Source organism: Eschscholzia californica, unplaced genomic scaffold (genome assembly GCF_041429995.1).
Source record: "Eschscholzia californica isolate CP2 unplaced genomic scaffold, dmEscCali1.0.p SCAF_1, whole genome shotgun sequence".
NCBI lineage: Eukaryota > Viridiplantae > Streptophyta > Magnoliopsida > Ranunculales > Papaveraceae > Eschscholzia > Eschscholzia californica.
The window spans coordinates 9,744,423-9,767,293 of NW_028238198.1; the positions used below are offsets into that span (position 1 = coordinate 9,744,423).

The following is a 22,871-nucleotide window of genomic DNA, read 5'->3' on the forward strand; positions in this document are numbered from 1 at the left end:
AAAAAAAAAAAAAAAAAAAAAAAAAAAAAGAAAAATCAAAGAAAAAGTGTGTTTGTTTAGTTTAAGTGTTTATCCCTTGAATTAGTTCTTGAAGATTTGAAGACGTCGAGTTCTCAGGAGTTCTAGTCACATCACCATTAATGCCTATCGACCTTTAGGAAGCATTGTTAGAAAGTAGATCAGGTGGGAAGAGTTGGTTAGCTTCCCCATTCCGTATTAGTGGTTGTTTCTTTCTATGAGATCAGTCGTTTACGAAAAATTTAGTCCATCTTTTGTAGTGTGTCGAGTTTTCTTTCATACTCATACTCGCACATTGAGTGAGCCATTTCTGAGTGACTTTAATTTTTGAGTGTATGACCGTGAGGCAGCAGTCGAGGCGAAATGTATCGAGACGGTAATCAAGGTCTTGTCTTTTCAGAACCGAAATGATACTCATATTGGCTGGTCATGTGCACTTCGAGTCTTGATTACTAGTGAAAAGATTTTTAGCGTTTGTATGGTTTGATTGACTTGGATTTCATTTCTATTAACTTTCGAAAACTTACTGGATAAACATTTTTAGTCCATATCATATTTAGACCCTTCTGCATTTTTGATATTTGAATTTTGTGGGTACATTCACTGCAAACCCTCACGAGACGAGACTCGTCCTCTAGGGCAACCTAGAGGTTTAACGGCTTATTGCACGTGCTAAGTGCAATCGTGATTCCCTACGAAAGTGGTGAGATGGGTTTAGTTTTATTTTTGCTCGAGGACTAGCAAAATCTAAGTTTGGGGATGTTTGATGAGACGTGAAAATGTCTCATTTGACTCTCTTAACTCCGGTTAGTTAGTCCAGTTCGAGCTGTTACTCTGATGATTTGCTTGGTTTTCTTTCTCAGGTGTCTTTTACGGAGTTCAGGGTGAAAAACAGATGAAATCGGGAGAAATTGATGTCAGGGGTATTTTGGTCATTTTGTGATTCTGATTTCATGACCAGTATTAGTGCTCGGATGGAAAGTAGAGTCCAAGGTGAACCCGTAGGCGAAAACGGAAGTCAAATCGGAGTCCGGATGAATAAATTAGAGCAAGTCAAATTTGGTATGCTAGAAGTCAAGAGGGACACGTGGCTATATGTGTGATCCGACTCAATCCGACTCGACCCGACTCGATGACGTCAGCTGACGTCATCATCTTCTTCTTCCTTTTATACCCGAGAGCTGTCTAAACGAAGAGAGAAAGGAAAGAAAAGAGAAGAAAGGAAAGAAAAGAGAAGAAAGGAAAGAAAAGAGAGAAAGGAAAGAAAGATTAGACCGAGAAGGAAAGATAGAAAGCTGGTCGGATGGAGATTATTTTGTTTCTCTATTCTCCTGGTTTAGGTTTTCTCGAAAAACCATCTCGGCTATAAGAAACAGGGAGGGAGGATGGATATGATATCTCGGTTTGGGGTCAGATATCACCCTCTCTTGAAGCTCAACTTGAACAGAAATTATTAAAGAGAGGGAGAGAGAGAAATTGAAGAACAGAGAGAGAGAGAGAGATTAGATAGACTCGGTTTTGAGAGCAGAAATCACATCTTCTCTCGGCTGGATTATCACCTCTCGGCTAAGAAAGAGAGAGGAGAAGAACAGCTCTGTTCTTTATAACAGAGGAGCACGGCTGAAACCAGAGGTTTGGAATCATCTCCTCACGGCCATTGATAGAGAAACCGAGAGCTAGAGAGAGAAAGGGAGTGAATTAGTTTTTTCTTTGTTTTCTTTTTCTTCTTTTGTCATCCTTCTCTTTGTGAGAGAGAGAGGAATAGATTGAGAGAGTTAAAGAGAGAGAGAATTACTGTTCTGTAGAGAGAGAAAGAGATTGAATTTGAATTTATAAACTCCATTAATCTTATCTTTTTCTCCTTCTTTCTTTATCATTACTGTTAGAGAGAGAAAGAGAGTGTTGCTGGTTTGGTTAGAGAGAGGAAGAGAAAGTTTAGAAAGAGAAAGAAAGAGAAAACAGAGAAGGAAAGAGAAAAACCAGAGAAGGAAAATTATTTTCTCACCTGGAAATCGTTTCCGGGAAGATGAGAAAATAATTTTCCCTAAGGTCCTGTTTGGCTGCGCCGAAGGAAAAAAAAAGCGAAAAAAGGTGTTTTCTTCTCCGAATCTTTTTATTTTATTTTCCAATTTCTTTTATATAATGCCCATGAGTAACTAATCTTTCTATCTACGGTTTTAGATGAAGTCGTAATAATCATTTTCTCGACAATTTATTAAAGTTTTTACCATTTTAACGATAAAATCTTCCGGGTTTTTAGACCGTTCATGGACTAAAAACCTGAGTTATATAAAGAACTATCTAATCAGACCAAAATTAATTTGTCGTTAGAATTGATTATATGGATGGATTCAGAAGACCCTAGGCTCTCCCCCATTTGAGTTCCTTGTATCATTTGTAATTATTTTCTTTCCGTAATTTTATTTTAATATTTTATTTATTTTATTTTATTACCAAAACCTCATCAAAACCAAAAACCAAGTTACTTCCAAGCCTTAGAATAGGTTTCACTTAGTCTCTGAGGAACGAACCGGTCTTACCGGAATTTATTACAACTTGACACCCGTGCACTTGCGGGTGTAGACCTATTTAGGGTAACCTTTTAGGCCCATCATAGGGGGAAGAGACTTTAAGTAATATAATAGGCGGGGCCGCTTCACTTTAAGTAAGATAGGGGCCTATCATATCTTACTTAAAGGGGCAAGCAAGACCCCTATCTTACTTAAAGGTAGCCCTTCTTAGTTTAGTATAGGCCCCGCAACTCCTGAGCTTAGCCGTTGACTCTATTCGAAAAGGTGCGAAAGCTCCTTACTAATATAATATAAGCGTTAGTGCATAACCTTTCTTGGTTGTTTAAGTCAAGATTGAAGTTGCTTTCAGCCCTAATTTAGTATAGTTCTGTCCCAAACGTACTGACTCATGGCAACCTTCCGACCGCCCAACGACCTATAACGCTAATCACTACTTCCACTGAGGCGAGGAAGTAAGCCCCACAACCCAAAGCGGCGAAGAACAAATAGAATTTGCTACAAAAGCCCGCTAACAAGGGTATTCTTGCGTACGAAAATGGTAGAATTTTCAAATTCAAAGTAGCGCCATCTTATAGTCCACATTACCCAAAGTGTTTGTCATATTTGAAGGTAATGCATTAAATTTAATTTTAGATGAATAATCTTATATTTTATTGGTGAAACAAATACATTTTCAATGACAGAGGTATATGCACCCAAAATATTATGGCAACGTGCGCATTTGATGTGAAATATCTTGGCAACATGCTCATTTGCGTTTTACAATCAACGTGTCATATCTATTACATATCCAAATAATAAGTGTTTTATTTCAGGTAAAATATTACGTCTTTGACATCAGATATCCTAACATTAATGGGTGTCTGGTTTTGTGTTGTGTCCTGCGATGTCATTTTTTATTTTCGTTTAAGTGGTCAAGCTAGATCACGAAAAGAAATGTTTAATTATCGTCACTTATTCATTACAAAATGTTATAGAGATGTGTCTGGCATACTAAAAACAAAGTTTTCAATACTTAAGGCAGCCAATACCCACACAACAATATTGGGTGTAAAAATAATCAAATTTTTGTGAAGGGGAGAAATATATTTCTTGCTTCCTTCACATCATCTCCTCCCAAAAATCATGGCAGCAAGAGAAGTAAAAAATTGGACGAGAGAAAATCAAAGAAATGTGTTGACAAGAAAAGAGTTAATTCCTATATAGCCCCCTACTTTGTGACCAGCTTCCTTTATGGCCTCCTTTTTTTTGTAAATTCAAATATGGTCCCCTTTTCTTAACACCGTCAGTCAACTTTTATGGTTAATCTTTTTGTTTCCATATTTACCCTTCTTATAAGAATGATTTCAAAATTCAAAATTGACCCCCTTTTAAATTTGGGTCAATTTCCAAAAACTTATAGCTACTTTAGAAAAAACTAGGGGGCCAAAATAGAATACATATAAAAAAAAATTTAAAAACACCTCATCTCTCCCTCTCTCTCCTCCACATCATGTATTCCGCCACCTCATCATCTTCTCCGATGAAGGTCGCCGGCCGGCCAAATTTTCCGGCGACCTTCAAAAAATATTTTTTTTTTATCTTTCTCTAACTAATCTCTCTCCCATCTCTTTCTCTCTCACTCCCATCTCTCTCTCTCTCATTTCTCTCTCTCTCTCTAATTTCTCTCTTTCTCTCTCTCTCTCTCTCTAATTTCTCTCTCTCTCATCTAACTATAATTCCGGCGAAAGGGAGGAGCCCCTTCGCCGGAATAACCAGACCTTGAAGGTCTGGTTTCAAGGTCTGGTTAATGACCAGACTCGATCTGGTTTCAAAGTGAAATCAGACCTTCAAGGTCTGGTTATTCCGGCGAAGGGGCTCCTCCCCTTCGCCGGAATTATAGAGAGGTGAGAGAGAGAAATGAGAGAGAGAGATGGGAGAGAGAGAGAGAGATGGGAGAGAGAGAGAGAGAGAGAAATGAAAGAGAGAGAGATGGGAGTGAGAGAGAAAAATGAGAGAGAGATTAGTTAGAGAAAGATAAAAAAAAAAATTTGAAGGTCGCCGGGAAATTTGGCCGGCCGGCGACCTTCATCGGAGAAGATGGTGAGGTGGCGAGATACATGATGTAGAGGAGAGAGGCGATGAGATGGAGGAGAGAGAGAGAGAGATGAGGTGTTTTTAAATTTTTTTTACATGTATTCTATTTTGGCCCCCTAGTTTTTTCTAAAGTAGCTATAAGTTTTTGGAAATTGACCCAAATTCAAAAGGGGGTCAATTTTGAATTTTGAAATCATTCTTATAAGAAGGGTAAATATGGAAACAAAAAGATTAACCATAAAAGTTGACTAACGGTGTTAAGAAAAGGGGGCCATATTTGAATTTACGAAAAAAAAAAAGGGGCCATAAAGGAAGCTGGTCACAAAGTAGGGGGCCATATAGGAATTAACTCATAAGAAAATCTCAATCTAGATTTTGGAATACATCGATTTTTTATTAATACATCAATTTGGGGTTTGTCGAAGAAATTCGAAAATAGGGTTTTTGGAGAGAAAAGACTTAGGGTTTGTGCAGATAGAGCAGAAAAATGGTTTGGGAATTGAGAGATAGTGGAGTCTAGAATCGGCCATTTATATCTCACCCTCAACTGAAGGTGAAATCAATTTCTTAAGACCATAATAAAACCTACCAGACATCTCTCATTCAAACCACATATGAATTGAAATCTCTTATGAATACCAAAACAAAAAAAATCTCAATTTTAATACTTTAAGAAGAGAGAAAGAAGAGTTGTAACTTGTGCTTTGCAGAGAGAGAGACAACAACGTCAGCGGGAGTTAGAGAGAGAGTTATGGTAACTGGGTAGAAATTTCATCTCTCTCATTTGTGTGTCCATATAAAAAGACTAGATTATTTTTACCCCCCTTAGTTTTTTGTCCATATAAGAAATGTGTTTGTTCATATAATGGCGACCATACTTAATGGTTGAAGTTAAGTCGGGATAGCAAAGGGGAGTTTGTAATGGTTGATGTGAGAAGTTATGTAGCTTCAACAGCGACGGAGGCTGAAGCTAGGGAAACACAGTTGCCTGCATACATTGGGAAACAAATTTCCTGAGTATGGATGCATCATTAAAGGAGATGCATTAACTATTACAAAAGCGTGTTCGGATCACCCGCATAACGCACCATGGAAGAATCCATCTATTACTACTGATATTATTCAAGATGATTCGTGGAACTTCAACAAGTGGAATTCAAGAATTGTCCTCGAAAAGCAAATAATGTTGCTCATTCATTAGCTCAGTTCAATTTTAAGCTTATGTTAAATCAAACTACAGAGACGTATGAGGCTCCGAAATTGCATTGTAAGCCAACATTAATTTTTGTTCAAGTAGCTAATAAATAAAGCAATGGCCTCTATTCATCAAAAAAAAAACATATGTTATCAAATTCATGTGGAACACAAGTATTAATAGTTGTAGCATGTATAGAAATGAATGATTTCATAAGCTAAAAGACGTGAAGAAGACTATGACGAAGCACAACAAAAAAATAAGCAATCAAAAACAACAAGTGCAAATTCGATAGATGATGATTAAACTTGTACATATTTTAAAAATTTATCGACATTTATTCGATTTGTTTAGATGTTATAACCTACAAAAAAACGAGAAGTTAAATAACAACCTAAACGAAATGTTTCATAATCTATCATTATGCTTTATTATACAAATTTATAGATTTTTTGTGAACATTAAACATAATGTAATGATTGATGAAGGCACTTTAAGTGTTGTTTATACCAAACGCTACGTTATAGCTTTGCAAGTGAAAAAGTGTTTTTATTTTGTCGAACCAGACAACTGTGATAGTTTATTATAAATCACTTTTATTTTAGCGTAGAAAATCTTTTTTACTGAAATAAGCTACATGTGTTCCGAAATGAAGTTCAATGTTGTTACCATGTTTGAGCTTGTCTGATTTGGTTTCTAGACTAGCCAAATCAACCCGTCTTTTGGATTTTCAGCATGTCGGGCCACTTCGACCCAATCCGGGTAAGATCGTCGAGTCAGTCGCGCCCAGACTGGCCCAAGATATTTGTTGAACGACTTGGGTAAAAAAACATCATCGCGGGAATGACCCAGCTTAGACTGTATATAAGCACGACCAAGTCCTAGATGGACCAAGATACCCATTGGACGAGCCTCTCCATAGCCCATTATGATACGTTAATCAACGGACTAGGCGTACCAGACCTAAGTTACACCTAGGGGTGTACTCGAGTCGAGTCGAGCCGAGTAGTAAGATGTTCAAGCTCGGTTCGTGTATTTGACTGTCGAGCTCGAGCTCGAGCTCGAACTCGTTCGAGTAATTGTCCACTTTTTCAAGCTCGGTTCGTATAAGTTTGAAAGAGCTCGAGCTCGAACTCGAGCTCGCATTGTTTTAAGCTCGTTTATCAAAATACTTCGAATTAAAACTTTCTAAATCATCAAAATACTTCAATGATCATTTGTCACATACAATAATAATGATTAATGATTCATATTCCGATAATTCTTTAATGGTTGATATTTCATGTACAAGTTTCAATACTAATACGTAATTATGTACTATACTATTATAAGAGTATGTTAAACGAGCTGTTCACGAGTAGCTCGTGATACACTAAAGAATGTTCAAGCTCGGCTCGTTTAAGTAAACGAGCTTGATTTTGAGCTCGTGTTAAGCTCGGGCTCGTTAATATTCGAGTCGAGCACGAGCAATAGTCGAGTCGAGCTCGAGCAGCTCGTTAAGAGCTCGGCTCGTGTACACCCCTAGTTACACCACTGCTCATAACTAATTCCAACTTAGAGATCTAATGTACGACTTTGGTGAGAACATGCTTAACCTCACTGATATTCAAAGTTCAAACATTAAAGGATGCTAAAGGAATGAAAAATGAAAAAATATTACAAAAGTGGACTTACTACAGCCTTAAGTACAAATCAACCCTTAATGAAAAAAGTGAAAAATTCATAAAAGGAGAGAAAAAGTCGATTAAGAAATGAGAATCGTCAATTCCGTGTACGTGTAGAGTAGACTTTGACTTGTAGTATTTTCTAGCGTTCTTCCGGATGTGGTGTCTCCACGTCATGTCCAGAGCAATAACCATTGGGTCCCCTCAAATCTGATGTATTTTTTACCTGTCATTGACTGTAATTTCCTCCTATATTCATTGTTTCACACAATGTCCACTCAACTACCATTTTGAATTCTATCCAACGGCTTAGATTCTATCAACCAAACCTAGAGTCTTACATTTACATGATTTGGTGTGAGTGGAACTCGGTAACAGAATAAACAAAATTAGCTAATTATAGCAGTAAACGTCAAACCCAGACTGTAATTTCTCTCTCTCTATCTCTGGAATCCTTCTCTGTTTCTTAGGTTAGACTATAAATATATGATTTCATTTCCTGGTTAGGGTATCATTCTAATTTTCCTGAGAAGAATGACAATGGAGATTGATGGGAAAGAAGAGATAGAAAATGGGAAGATTAAGGTAGGAGATGAATTATCCATTGAAGAGATCTTTGAATCAAAAGAAGTACCTTCATGGGTTGAACAACTAACGATTAGATCTGTTTTCGTTAGTATTCTTTTAGGGTTTTTATTCACATTCATTGTTATGAAACTCAATGTCACTACTGGTGTTATTCCTTCTTTGAATGTTGCTGCTGGATTATTAGGGTTTTTTTTGGTTAAGGTATGGACAACTACTCTTTCAAAGTTTGGGATCAAGAGCAAACCTTTCACCAGACAAGAAAATACTGTCATTCAGACTTGTGTTGTTGCTACTTCTGGAATTGCTTTTAGCAGTAAGTTTCTCTTCTTCTTCTTCTCTCTCATTTATTTTTTTAGGGTTTCATTGTTGATCTGTTGTATTTATTTATGATATCCATGGGATCCTCTTCCTGTAGTCTTGTGGTCCAATTGTCATGAATATTGCTTAATGGTCCCTATGTAATATGTCATATTACCACAAGAGACCTAACTACAAGATTTTTGTAATAATACCCATAATCAAGGAAAATACCCAAAAACAACTTAAGTTTTACGATAATGACAACTATGTCCCTTCCAATTCCAAGACATAGTTTGATTCAGAATGGATCCCATTGGCTATTTATATTGATGATTTCTTCTTCTATTCTGAGTTATAAAATTGACGGGTTATTATGTGTTGTTTATAATCCTAATGTATCGATCGTTGTTTTCGTAAGCCTCAGAAACTTATTAGATTAGATTGACTTAGAAAAGGTACAATGTACAGGAGAGGGTAAATAAAACTATAGAAGTGTTCAAATTTAGATTATTATTTTGACCCATGAATTCATTGGAGTCTTTTTAGATAATGTTCGAGCTTAACTAATATTTTATAAATCGTGATTGAACAGGTGGATATGGAAGTTACATACTTGGTATGACATCGAATGTGGCATCTAAAGAGGAGCGCTTCTTATTAAACAACATAAAGCCACTCCACATCTTATGGATGCTTGGTTTTCTCTGTGTCGTGAGCTTCGTCGGTCTCTTCTCCATTCTGCCCTTGAGGAAGATTATGATCCTCGACTACAAGCTAACCTACCCGAGTGGAACTGCAACTGCATACCTTATCAACAGTTTCCATACACCTAAAGGAGCCAAGCTAGCCAGGAAACAAGTCGTGGAGCTATTCAAATGGTTTGTCATCAGTTTCGGATGGGCATTCTTCCAATGGTTCTACACTGCTGCAGATGGTTGTGGCTTTTCATCTTTCCCAACTTTTGGTCTTGAAGCCTTCAAATATAGGTTTTACTTTGATTTCTCGGCAACCTATGTTGGGGTTGGAATGATTTGCCCTTACTCCATTAATTTATCCATGTTGTTTGGAGCTGTCCTTTCATGGGGAATAATGTGGCCACTTATAGAAAAACAACAAGGTATCTGGTACCCATCAACACTTCCTGGCAGTAGTCTAAAGGGACTCCAAGGTTACAAGGTAATGTTCTCCTCCCTAGTAGTTTCATTCGTTCATATAATTAAGGTATTTTGGTTTTAATTTTCTTATAAATATTTACCAACTTATATACTAATTCTGACCAGTTAGTTCAAATCTTATTCAGCAGTACTTTTAATTGTCACAAAATTATGAGTTTCTCCTAATTATTTTTCATTTATATCTTGTCATTAAACAGGTCTTCATTGCTATAGCTATGATCCTCGGAGACGGTTTATACCATTTTCTGTTTGTACTGACGAAAACTGCAATTACTCTGGCGAAATCTCGAAAGAAAAATCTCCTACCTGCAGGAGCTGCTGATTCTTCTGCATTACAAGCTTCCATGAGCTATGACGATCAGCGTAGAACTAGATACTTCTTACAAGATCAAATTCCCACATATGTTGCTGTCGGTGGTTACATTATTCTGGCAATCCTTGCAATATTCGCAGTCCCAGCACTTTTCCATGAGTTGAAATGGTATCACATTATCATCATATACGCCATTGCTCCAATCTTAGCGTTCTGCAATTCATATGGGTGTGGTTTAACAGATTGGTCTTTAGCTTCAAGTTATGGTAAACTTGCCATCTTCATATTCGGTGCATGGGTTGGTTTAGAGAACGGAGGAGTAGTTGCTGGTTTAGCTGCCTGTGGTGTTATGATGAGTATCGTATCGGTTGCTTCAGATTTAATGCAGGATTTCAAGACAGGTTACTTGACACTTGCATCTCCAAGATCTATGTTCTTTAGCCAAGTTTTCGGAACATTACTAGGCTGTATTTTGTCTCCATTTGTGTTTTGGTTCTTCTTCTACAAAGCTTTTCCAGACTTGGGATTGGACGGAGGTGAACATCCAGCTCCGTATGGGTCACTATATCGAGGTATTGCTCTTATCGCTATTGAAGGAACAAGTGCTCTACCCAAGAACTGTTTGATTCTCTCTCTATCGTTCTTCGTACTAGCCATAGTTTTGAATGGTTTGAGAGACATTTTGAAGTATTTTGAGAACGAGTATCACAAATATGTTCCAAGTGCTATGGCAATGGCTATTCCATTCTATCTGGGAGGATATTTCACCATTGATATGTGTGTTGGAAGTTTGATTCGTTTCTTATGGGAGAAGAAGGATAAGTCAGAGGCTGATGCATTTGTACCAGCGATGGCATCGGGTATGATTTGTGGAGATTCATTGTGGGGAATGCCATCTTCTATACTCTCACTAGCTAAAGTTAATCCACCTCTCTGTATGAAGTTTCTTTCAAGAGCTGCAAACACTAAGGTCGATGCTCTGTTGACGTCTTGATTCTACATCTGCAGATTGAACCAATTCAACAGAAGATTGTTTGGAGTTTTAGTCTCTAATAGGTTTTCATTTCTACTTGGAATCTGTTTTTCATACCCTTGTGTTTTTTTCTTCGAAATAGTTTAGACGTGTGTTGATGTCATTAAAATTCAATTCCAACAATATGTCATTCTTCATCAAGTATCTTATTAATTTTCTTATATGAGCTTAAAAAAAATTATCGTTACTAAGACATTCTCTTATAGGATAATATTCTTCAATACTTCAACCATGAAAGTAACTTCGAAGAAGTAAGAAATAACTGAAATGCATAATCAAGTAATTTCTCAAATTTATTCTTAAACAATATAAATGATTATTTCATTATTACATAAAAGTCCATGAGATCCAAGAACAAATACAAGATTCGACTCTACTGGAACGAAGATAAAGAAAAACAATTTTATTACTTTCTTCACAAGCTTGGATTTAGAAGTTGGTGATTTTGTTATCAATTTTCTTCAGATGATTTGCTCGGAAAACTTCAGGTCCCAACCCACTTAACCCGAATAAAAAGAATATCAACATTCCAAATTGCAATATAGAGAAACTAGTAGGAGGAAAGATGAGTTAATTGGATTTTAAATTAGTAGTATTATGTTTTGTCAGCACTAAAATCCTTATGAACGGAAGACTTGGCTATATAGATGAAAAATCTTTCAAAAAATGCTCAATCAAGGTTAACCGAATTGGTATTATTGTTGAAGAGATTCAGTACTCGATATAAACTATACTATACAAAAAAAACCTGCTTACTCAATCACGGATTCAATACTTTGTAGGTAGGGTCGACCTTGATTTTTTGGTGGTCCGAAGCGAGCTCAGAAAATGTGAACCCTATACTAGAAATGTTAAAATTGTACACTTTCCGATTCAGATCGTGCAATCTGAGTTGGATCGTACACTTTTCGATCTGAATCTTAGTGCAAATCACAACCTACACAGAGTCAGACGATTTTTTTACTTGGATCGTACACTTTTCGATCTGAATCGTAGTGCAAATCACAACCTACACAGAGTCAGACGATTTTTTTTCACTGAATTGTGCTTCAGATCGTGAATCGTGGATTCAGGTTGAATATAACATATAAAGTCCAATCCAATTTCTACCCAAATTCTCCATAGTGTTATATTACATGTGGCTATGTGGCTGCCCATTATATTATTGGTAAGCATTGGATGCCTATAGACTAAGTGTCTTGGATATTGTTAAGAGGCATTATAGTTGCCCATGGATAATACTTAAACTTGAAGTAATGAGGTGCCTTCATGTAGAAGATAGTTGCCTCCACCTCATGCATGCAAGGAGGAGGTGCCTCCATGCATGATTCAAGGCACAAATTTTCTACACATGGTTAGTTCATGTGTCATCTTTATGGCTACTTCATTTGGGTATAAATATACCATAACTTGTTGTTATTTGAGGAGTGTAAAAATCCAGAGAATAAAATCAATAAAGTTTTCTTGAAATCTTGTCATCTTTAGTTAATCTCCATCTTTCATAAAAGAGTTATTTTACTTGTCATCTTTAGTTAATCTCCATCTTTTTATTCTACGTTATCAGCACGAGGTTCTAACCAAGTGGGGAAATAATTCCAGTTATAGACGAAGGGTTGTCTTGAAGACCGTTTGAAAATCAAAGTAAGTTGTGTTATTACTTTTCAAATGTCGAATCTAACTAATATAAATTTTGCAGTTCTTGACCTAACAGGAAGTAACTATCTGAATTGGGCTCCTGATGTTGAATCTCATTTAGAAGAAAGGAATATAAAGAAAACCATAGCAGAGGGAAATAATGAAACTTCTCAGAATCGTGCGGCTGCACTGAATTTTATCCGACACCATCTATGTGAAGATCTAAAGTCGGAATATTTAAATATGAGAGACCCTTTATTATTATGGACCGGTTTAAAGAAACGTTTTGACCATTTAAAAAGAGTTATCCTTCCTAAGGCTTTAAATGATTGGTTGCATCTGAGACTGCAGGATTATAAAACTGTTTCTGAGTATAGTTCTGTTTTATTTAAAATAACGACAAAATTGGCACATTGTGGTTTTCCTGTTAGTGAAGAACAAATGCTGGAGAAAACATTTTCTACTTTTCATGTATCTAACATGAACCTGCAAGAACAATACAGAAATATGAATTTTAAATATCATTCTGATTTAATCTCTTGTCTACTTGTTGCGGAACAAAATAGAGAAGTTATTATGAAAAACCAAGAGGCTCGTCCAACAGGTTATTCAGAAGTATCTGAAACCTATGTGACATCTTATGGACGAGGTGGTCGTGGCAACGATCACAACAAAAATAATAGAGGTGGTGGCTACCACTCTAGAGGACGTGGTCGTGGCAACGATCACCAATTAGATACCAGAGATGGTGGCTACCACTCTGGAGGGCGCGGTCATGGGAACAGTCAAAGTTGGAATAACAGAGATGGTGGCTACCACTCTGGTGGACGTGGTCGTGGTTACGGCCGTGGTCGTCGAGGACGTTATAATAACTCGAGTACTAGACATCATCCATTTAGTCGACAAGACAAAGGAAAAAGGGAGTTAAATGAACCATCTGAAATGCAAACTAAATCATGTTATAGATGTGGCATGACAGGTCATTGGCAAAGGACCTGTAAAACTTCAAAACATCTGGTAGACCTTTATCAAGCGTCGTTAAAGAAATCAACGACGAATACAGAAATGAACCAGATGGAGATAGGTGGTTCCTCCTATAACACTGGATTAGATGTGTCTGATTTTCTAGTTGATGAAGTGGAAATTCATCATACTGAATCACAAACCGAGTTATTTCCTGTTGATTACGGCGGTAATCTGGAGATTCTAAAAGATTGTGTCCCAGCAGCCGAAAGAGATATATACGATGGTAGCTTTGATCATCTACCTCCCGCTGAATTTGACAAACTACTTGATGAAGAGTTTGACAAAATTTTCCCAGAATAGTGTTATATTTGTATATATTACTTTGTTTCTTAAATAATTAATGTAATATATTGTCATGTTCATATAATACAAATATGTTATAATCTTATGTCTTATTTTTGTGTACAAAAGGTATGGATTACAAAAAGACAATATCAAAGGATGATGAGGATATATGTGTAGTTGATAGCGGAACTACAAACTCTATCTTTCGAAACAATAAATATTTTGAAACCTTAAAGTTACACAAGGCTAATGCGATAACAATCGCTGGTTCATCTAGTCTCATTGAAGGCTCTGGTAAAGCAACTATTATATTACCGCATGGTACGAAAATAACCATTGATGACGCATAGTTTTCAACCAAGTCTTTGAAAAATTTATTAAGCTTTAAAGACATTCGTCGAAATGGTTACCACATTGAAACTAGAGATGAAAATAATGAAGAATATTTATATATTACTTCAAATACTTCTGGCGAGAAGCATGATTTAGAGAGACTGTCGACTCTTTCTTCTGGACTGTATCTTGTAAGGATAAAAACGATTGAATCATATATTGTCGTAAACCAGAAGCTTTACGACCCTAGTGTGGTGACACTTTGGCATGATCGTTTGGGACATCCTGGATCTACCATGATGAGTAGAATAATCCAAAATTCTCAAGGACACCCATTACAGAACCAGAAGTTTCTGATAACTAAGGATTTTAATTGTAAATCCTGCTCTCTTGGTAAATTCATTGTAAAACCATCTTTCACAAAAGTTCATATGGAATCTCCTAAATTTTTGGAAAGGATTCAAGGAGATATTTGTGGTCCTATTCACCCATCATGTGGACCATTTAGATATTTTATGGTATTAATTGATGCATCTACCAAATGGTCTTACGTTAATCTTTTATCAACACGTAATAATGCTTTTGCACGATTACTAGCTCAGATTATTAGACTACGTGCTCATTTTCCAGATTTTCCTATAAAAAAGATACGTCTTGATGGTGCAGGAGAATTTACATCAAAGGCTTTTGATGCTTACTGTCAGGCAGCTGGTATTGATCTTGAACATCCTGTAGCGTATGTTCATACCCAAAATGGTCTAGCAGAATCATTCATAAAACATCTACAACTAATTGCAAGGCCAATGTTGATGAAAACTAAATTGCCTATTTCGGCATGGGGATCTGCAATATTACATGCTGCAGCTTTGATCCGTCTTCGGCCCAGAGCAAATGGTTATTCTCCGTTACAACATGTTTTGGGTCATCAACCAAATATTACACATTTACGTGTGTTTGGGTGTGCGGTGCATATCCCTATTTCACCTCCAAAACGTACTAAATTTGGACCTCAGCGGCGGCTGGGTATATATGTTGGTTTTGACTCACCATCTATTATAAGATATCTCGAACCTATGACAGGTGATACTTTTACCGCACGGTTTGCAGATTGTCATTTTGATGAGACAATTTTCCCACCATTAGGGGGAGAAAATCCGTCTACATCGGATAATAAACAAAATGATTTATGTTGGCATACAGAGAGTTTGTCTTATCTAGACCCTCGAACTAGTCAGTCAGAACTAGAAGTAGAAAGGATAATACATTTGCAAGGCATTGCAAATAAACTACCAGATGCATTTAATGATGCTGCAAGGGTAACAGAATCATATATCCCTGCTGTTAATGCTCGTGCACGAATTAATATTCCTAAAGGACCAGGAGAAGCTGCTATAGCAAATGAGTCGTCTAAGCCACATCAGAAACGTGGACGACCAATTGGTTCTAAAGATACTATTCCGAGAAAGAGAAAGAACCAATCACTAAATAATAGTTCTCTAGAAGAGACTATAAATGATACACCAACACTTTCTGAACCAATACCCCTTGAAGTGGGTAAAGCCCTTGATGAGACAGTGTTACAAAACAATGAGGAAGTCTCTATAAATTATGGATGGTCAAAGGAAGTATGGGACCGAAATGAAACAATTATCGACGAGGTATTCTCTTTTGCAGTGGCAACCTCAATTCTGAAAGAGAATGATGATTATGAACCACGCTCTATTGAGGAATGTCGACAAAGACCTGATTGGTCGAAATGGAAAGATGCAATTCAGGCAGAACTAGATTCACTCAATAAGCGTAGTGTTTTTGGACCAGTGGTCCTTACACCCAAGGATGTAAATCCAGTTGGGTTCAAATGGGTTTTTCTAAGAAAACGAAATGAAAATAATGAAATCGTTCGCTACAAAGCACGACTTGTGGCACAGGGTTTTCTACAAAAACCTGGGATAGATTATGAGGAAACATATTCTCCTGTTATGGATTCCATTACATTTAGATATTTAATCAGTCTAACTGCTCAAGAAGGACTCGATATGCATCTACTAGATGTCGTTACTGCATATCTATATGGCAATCTAGATACTGATATCTATATGAAGGTACCTGAAGGATTCAAGTTACCTGAGGGAAAACCACGTGTCATGTATTCACTTAAACTTAATAAAGCTTTATATGGTTTAAAGCAATCAGGGCGAATGTGGTACAATCGCCTCAGTGAATACTTGACCAAGGAAGGTTATGTAAATGATCCGATTTGTCCATGTGTGTTCATCAAGAAATCAAATATTGGATTTGCTATCATTGCAATATACGTTGATGATATAAACTTAATTGGGACAGTTGAAGATGTCTCAAAAGCTGCAGAATATTTGAAGAAAGAATTTGAGATGAAAGATCTTGGAAAAACAAAATTCTGCATTGGTTTACAAATTGAGAGGAGCACAAGTGGCATACTTGTTCATCAAAATTTATATACTGAAAAAGTCTTGAAAAGATTTCACATGGACACTTCATACCCTCTTAGTACTCCAATGGTTGTCAGATCTCTTGATACTATAAAAGATCCTTATCGTCCTAAAGAAGATAATGAAGCACTACTTGGTCCTGAAGTACCATATTTAAGTGCAATCGGTGCTTTATTATATTTGGCTCAATGTACTAGACCTGACATTTCTTTTGCAGTAAATTTATTGGCCAGATTCAGTTCGGCACCAACAAAACGACATTGGATGGGAGTAAAGCATATTCTCCGATACCTTCGAGGAACTACTGACATGGGGTTATTCTATTCGAAGAATTCCTCTGATGGTTCACAAGTGATAGGATATACTGACGCAGGATATTTATCTGATCCACATAAAGGAGTTTCACAAACAGGCTATGTTTTTAGTAGTGGTGGTACAGCTTTCTCTTGGCGATCAAGTAAGCAAAGTATGCCTGCTACATCTTCTAATCACTCGGAAATTATTGCTCTTCATGAAGCTACTAGAGAATGTGTATGGCTAAGGTCTATTATTAGTCATATTAGACTTTCATGCGATCTCCCCGGGATTACAAAATCACCTACTATTATTTACGAAGATAATGCGGCTTGCATTGCTCAAATTAAGGAAGGATATATTAAAGGTGACAGAACAAAACACATTTCACCTAAATTATTTTTCTCGCACCATCTACAGAAGAATGGCGAAATTGATATTCAGAAGATACAATCATGTGAGAATTATGCCGATTTGTTTACCAAGTCTTTGCCTACTACAACGTTCAGAAAATTAGTACATGGCATCGGAATGAGAAGCTTGAATAATCAAATGGTGTAGAACTACACCGGTTCACGGTATAATATTCACCAGGGGGAGAATATTATCGTGTGAAGATTTCCACATCACTGTGACTGGATATCTACACTCTGTACTCTTTTTCCTTCGCCCAGTTTTTGTCCCAATGGGTTTTTCTGGCAAGGTTTTAACGAGGCAGATATTTTGCTTATCCAGCGCCACTCAAGATCGATATTGTTCAGACTTTATTCACGAGATTTTTCTGACAAGTTTTATTGGTAAAGCTATTTCGGGTAATGGTCATCCAAGGGGGAGTGTTATATTACATGTGGCTATGTGGCTGCCCATTATATTATTGGTAAGCATTGGATGCCTATAGACTAAGTGTCTTGGATATTGTTAAGAGGCATTATAGTTGCCCATGGATAATACTTAAACTTGAAGTAATGAGGTGCCTTCATGTAGAAGATAGTTGCCTCCACCTCATGCATGCAAGGAGGAGGTGCCTCCATGCATGATTCAAGGCACAAATTTTCTACACATGGTTAGTTCATGTGTCATCTTTATGGCTACTTCATTTGGGTATAAATATACCATAACTTGTTGTTATTTGAGGAGTGTAAAAATCCAGAGAATAAAATCAATAAAGTTTTCTTGAAATCTTGTCATCTTTAGTTAATCTCCATCTTTCATAAAAGAGTTATTTTACTTGTCATCTTTAGTTAATCTCCATCTTTTTATTCTACATAGGGGAATTTCTTGTTTTTTTTTTTATGAAAGGGGGAATTTCTTGTTGAGTGGCATTTTTCAACAGTGGTAAATAGTGAATGGTCATACATCATCAGGGACTAAAAATATCCAAAGAAGTTGGTGGTAGGGTCCACATAATTTTACCTGTTATTTCCCAATATAATCATTCTGTTACTTCAGTTGAAACTTCAGTATGCCAACCTAACCAACCACAAAAATGAATTTTCATGATCCTGTACGTCTCTCTTTTTTAATCCCTAGATTGGATCAACGATATTCAATCCAACGGCTGATATTTACATTGACTAAAATTCCCAACAAGTTGATAACAGAATTTCTAGTTAATGACTAATTATAGCAGTAACACCTCAAAGCCAGAGTATACATACCTTCTCTTTCTCTACCTAACAGGACAGCTAGGGTTTCTATAAGCCATAATTTTCTGGGTTGAAGAAAACTTATCTTTGAATTCTTAAGAAGAAGAAATTTGATTAAGAATGAGGAGATCAATGGAGTTTGATGATGAGAGAGAAGAAATTGGGAAGATGATGCCAGGACCAGGGTTATCAATTGAGCAAATATTTGAAACAAAAGAAGTACCTTCATGGGGTGAACAACTAACAATTAGATCTTTAGTTGTTAGTGTTCTTTTAGGGTTTTTATTCACATTCATTGTTATGAAACTCAATGTTACTACTGGTATTATTCCTTCTATGAATGTTGCTGCTGGATTATTAGGGTTTTTCTTGGTTAAGGTATGGACAACTACTCTTTCAAAGTTTGGGATTAAGAGCAAACCTTTCACCAGACAAGAAAATACTGTCATTCAAACTTGTGTTGTTGCTACTTCTGGCATTGCTTTTAGTAGTAAGTTTCTCTTCTTCTTCTCTCATGTCTTCTTCTTGCCAGAGTAGTTTGATTGGGCCATTGGTTACGGACATTTCAAATGTGTTAAAATGCATGAGAATTTGCCGCATTGACGGTTGGAATGTCTTAAAATGTCGCTCGTAAATTATTGCAATACGGGTGTCTGATCCTTATGGACTAATTGGATCTAAGTTTGAGAGAGCAGGGGTACCAATTGAATCTAAGTTTTCCTCAATTACCTCATAAGCTTATGCCGTCTCTCTTCCCATTGATACTCATACCCATTCCCATTTTTTGAATCATCAAAACTATTCCTCATTCCTACAAACTATAGAAACATATACAAAGTTCCTATAGCCCAGGTTAAGCCTTAAAATAGAAATCAATTCGAAAGTGATAACTTAGGGTTTTAGAAAAAGAGAATAGTAAATAATGAGAGTAACATATTTGAGTTGAGGGTATAATTGACAAAGTACATTATATCTGTCTCATACGTTTTAACGGCCTTTCGGTAATAGGAAAATGGTAAAGGAACCAAGTTGATCACTCTCTTGTACACTGCCTCGTTTTAACGGCCTTTCGGTACTAGGAAAATGGTAAAGGAACCAAGTTGATCACTCTCTTGTACACTGCCTCGTTTACATGGGAAATAAGACAAGAAGTATTTTGGTGAGAGGTGTGAAAAGACAAAACACCCCTATGACGGTATCTGTTCATTCAATTGATTCAAGATACACTCTGAAAATAGATTGGATTCCATCATTGGCTACTCATAGTCTCAAATTGATGATTTCATCCTCTCTTTTGAGTTACTGAGTAGTCCGGTAGCTATTATGCTTAGACATTCATGCAAAATATTTATGCCATTTGACACCTTATGAAATGTTATACGTAATTTTAATGTATTGATCAACGTATTTTGATCAAGAATTCACCTAAAGTCTTCATTTAGATAATGTTCAAATCAATTAAGATTCTACAAATTGTGAATGAACAGGTGGGTATGGAAGTTATATACTTGGTATGACATCGAATGTGGCATCTAAAGAGGAACACTTCTTATCAAACAACATAAAGCCACTCCACATCTTATGGATGCTTGGTTTTATCTGTGTCGTGAGCTTCGTCGGACTCTTCTCAATTGTTCCCCTTCGGAAGGTAAACATATACTCAAGATCATCAAATGATATGACTAGACTTTCAACAATTCTTTTTGGGTTTAGGTGATTACGAATTTTTATAATAGACTCCGTTAGAATTATCAAATGGTGTAAATTTTTTTGTTTCAGATCATGATCCTTGACTACAAACTAACCTACCCGAGCGGAACTGCTACAGCATACCTTATTAACAGTTTCCATACACCTAAAGGAGCGAGGCTGGCCAAGTAAGAAACCCGAATCAAATGGAATGACCCGAATTTAATCTCGTAAAAGAAACACTAACTAAAGTAATATATATTTGTATTCTATTTTTGAAAACAGGCAACAAGTTGTTGAGCTATTCAAATGGTTTTTCTTTAGTTTTGTATGGGCTTTCTTCCAATGGTTCTTCACTGCGGCAGATGGTTGTGGCTTTACATCTTTCCCAACTTTTGGTCTTGAAGCCTTTACATATAGGTTTTACTTTGATTTCTCTGCAACTTATGTTGGGGTTGGAATGATTTGCCCTTACTCCATAAATTTATCCATGTTGCTTGGAGCTTTCGTTTCGTGGGGAGTAATGTGGCCAATTATCGAAAGACAACAAGGTGTGTGGTACCCAACATCACTTCCTACCTCTAGCGTGAAAGGTCTCCAAGGGTACAAGGTAACTTTTTCCACCTTCATTTCTTTCATTCGTATATTTAAGGTATATCCATTTCGATTTTCTCATGTTCCAACATGGTAGTAGTACTTAACATTGATACGAGATCAAGTGAAACGTCGATATTTATAATGTATGGCCGTTCACATTATGGAGAAACACAAAAACATGTGTTTGTTTTTCTCATTGTCTGAATCTGTCTTGTCTTGATGAAATGGACCCAAACCAGCTATTCAGACAGTTCATGCATTATGAGTTGGAAAAAAACAAACAGTACGAAAATTCTGACTTGAGTCAATTCAGAGTTTGAGAGACGGATCTATGATTGACTCAGGAACGAGACATAACCTTAGCTAACACCTTATCCAGTACTACTAATTGTACCTAAACAATCATCTCACGTTTTTTGTGTGCCGGTTGTAAAAAACAGGTCTTCATTGCTATAGCTACGATCCTTGGAGACGGTTTTTACCATTTTCTTGTCGTTTTGTCAATAACCACAATCAGGATGGTGAAATCAAAATTTTCAAAGAAACACAACGTATCTGCATATGCTAGTTCTTCTGCACATCAAATTCCTATGAGCTATGACGATCAACGAAGAACTCAGTTCTTCTTAAAAGATCAAATTCCCACATCGGTTGCTGTCGGTGGTTACATTACTCTGGCAACCCTCGCAATTATCGCTGTCCCATTATTTTTCCACGAGCTGAAATGGTATCACATTGTCATTATATACACAATAGCTCCAATCTTAGCCTTCTGCAATTCCTATGGATGTGGTTTAACAGATTGGTCTTTAGCTTCAAGTTATGGTAAACTTGCTATCTTCATATTTGGTGCATGGGTTGGTGTCGAAAAAGGAGGAGTGGTTGCTGGTTTAGCTGCTTGCGGTGTTATGATGAGTATCGTGACGGTTGCTTCAGATTTAATGCAGGATTTCAGGACAGGTTACTTGACACTTGCGTCTCCAAGATCTATGTTCTTTAGCCAAATTTTCGGAACATTACTAGGCTGCATTTTATCTCCATTTGTGTTCTGGTTCTTCTTCTACAAAGCTTATCCTGACTTAGGCGTGGACGGAAGTGAACATCCAGCTCCATATGGCTCATTATATCGAGGTATTGCTCTTATTGCTATCGAAGGAACAAGAGCACTACCCATGAACTGTGTAAAGCTAGCTGGTTTGTTCTTCCTAATCTCTATATTTTTGAACCTTTTGAGAGACATGTTGTTGCTATATCAGTGTGAGTATCATAAGTATGTTCCAAATGCTATGGCAATGGCTATTCCATTCTATTTGGGTGGGTATTTCGCCATTGATATGTGTGTTGGAAGTTTGATTCGGTATGTGTGGGAGAAGAGGGATAGAGCGGAAGCTGACGCATTTGTACCAGCTATGGCATCAGGTATGATATGTGGAGATTCTTTGTGGGGAATGCCTGCTTCTATACTCTCACTGGCTAAAATTCGTCCACCTATATGTATGAAGTTCCTTCCAAGAGACTTAAATGAAAAAGTTGATCTTCTGTTGAAGACGGCTTGATTCTTCAACTTGCTGACTTTCACCATTAGATTGTTTTCATGGTTTAGTCCCTATACATACTTCATGTATATAAATATGTATTGCTCTAACTTTGTAATAGCTAATAGTATTAGTATTATCACTGTGCATACAAATTCAAAATTACATCTTTTTTGTCATGTTACTTCTTGTGGATTCTTTTCATGTTTCATGATTTATCGATGTATAATACATTATATATCGAACCAAATGAGGTATAATGCCCCGTCGTGCTCAGGCCACCCAAGGCTGATTTTTTTCTTGTGTAATTTTATTTGTTTGTAAGATAGGAATACTCTCCAACTCTTTCGTCAACAAACTTGGGTTTAAGAGATTCTGTCATCATCTCATTTAGTTTATTTTTACAGTTTCTCAACCATATAGATAATTTTACGAAGAACAGTCCTTCGAGAGTCTATCAATGTATTAAC

At 36.7% G+C, this 22,871-nt stretch overlaps 3 protein-coding genes across 3 annotated transcripts; all 3 read left to right on the forward strand.

The window, feature by feature from the left end:
- Positions 1-7,854: 7,854 nt before the first annotated feature.
- On the forward strand, positions 7,855-11,172 carry LOC147563948 (putative metal-nicotianamine transporter YSL7). Its single transcript, XM_086642240.1, has 3 exons — positions 7,855-8,385; positions 8,965-9,548; positions 9,745-11,172. The coding sequence occupies exons 1-3, from the start codon at positions 8,019-8,021 to the stop codon at positions 10,852-10,854; spliced, it is 2,061 nt and encodes a 686-aa protein (XP_086498366.1). The 5' UTR covers positions 7,855-8,018; the 3' UTR covers positions 10,855-11,172.
- Positions 11,173-12,558: 1,386 nt separating this feature from the next.
- On the forward strand, positions 12,559-13,854 carry LOC147563949 (uncharacterized). Its single transcript, XM_086662404.1, has 2 exons — positions 12,559-13,177; positions 13,265-13,854. The coding sequence occupies exons 1-2, from the start codon at positions 12,559-12,561 to the stop codon at positions 13,852-13,854; spliced, it is 1,209 nt and encodes a 402-aa protein (XP_086518530.1).
- A 4,216-nt stretch (positions 13,855-18,070) lies between these two features.
- Positions 18,071-22,583, forward strand: LOC147563950 (putative metal-nicotianamine transporter YSL7). Its single transcript, XM_086642258.1, has 5 exons — positions 18,071-19,070; positions 20,068-20,228; positions 20,360-20,457; positions 20,555-20,879; positions 21,307-22,583. The coding sequence occupies exons 1-5, from the start codon at positions 18,701-18,703 to the stop codon at positions 22,420-22,422; spliced, it is 2,070 nt and encodes a 689-aa protein (XP_086498384.1). The 5' UTR covers positions 18,071-18,700; the 3' UTR covers positions 22,423-22,583.
- The last annotated feature ends 288 nt before the right edge of the window (positions 22,584-22,871 follow it).

What these genes read in the sequence shown, in the direction of transcription:
- LOC147563949 (XM_086662404.1), top strand. Translation starts at nt 12,559, where the DNA reads ATGTCGAATCTAACTAATATAAATTTTGCAGTTCTTGACCTAACAGGA. An exon ending in TGTGACATCTTATGGACGAG is followed by an intron (nt 13,178 to 13,264) that starts GTGGTCGTGGCA and finishes ATCACCAATTAG; the next exon opens with ATACCAGAGATGGTGGCTAC.
- LOC147563948 (XM_086642240.1), top strand. Translation starts at nt 8,019, where the DNA reads ATGACAATGGAGATTGATGGGAAAGAAGAGATAGAAAATGGGAAGATT. An exon ending in TTCTGGAATTGCTTTTAGCA is followed by an intron (nt 8,386 to 8,964) that starts GTAAGTTTCTCT and finishes GTGATTGAACAG; the next exon opens with GTGGATATGGAAGTTACATA. An exon ending in AGGGACTCCAAGGTTACAAG is followed by an intron (nt 9,549 to 9,744) that starts GTAATGTTCTCC and finishes GTCATTAAACAG; the next exon opens with GTCTTCATTGCTATAGCTAT.
- LOC147563950 (XM_086642258.1), top strand. Translation starts at nt 18,701, where the DNA reads ATGAGGAGATCAATGGAGTTTGATGATGAGAGAGAAGAAATTGGGAAG. An exon ending in TTCTGGCATTGCTTTTAGTA is followed by an intron (nt 19,071 to 20,067) that starts GTAAGTTTCTCT and finishes GTGAATGAACAG; the next exon opens with GTGGGTATGGAAGTTATATA. An exon ending in CAATTGTTCCCCTTCGGAAG is followed by an intron (nt 20,229 to 20,359) that starts GTAAACATATAC and finishes TTTTTGTTTCAG; the next exon opens with ATCATGATCCTTGACTACAA.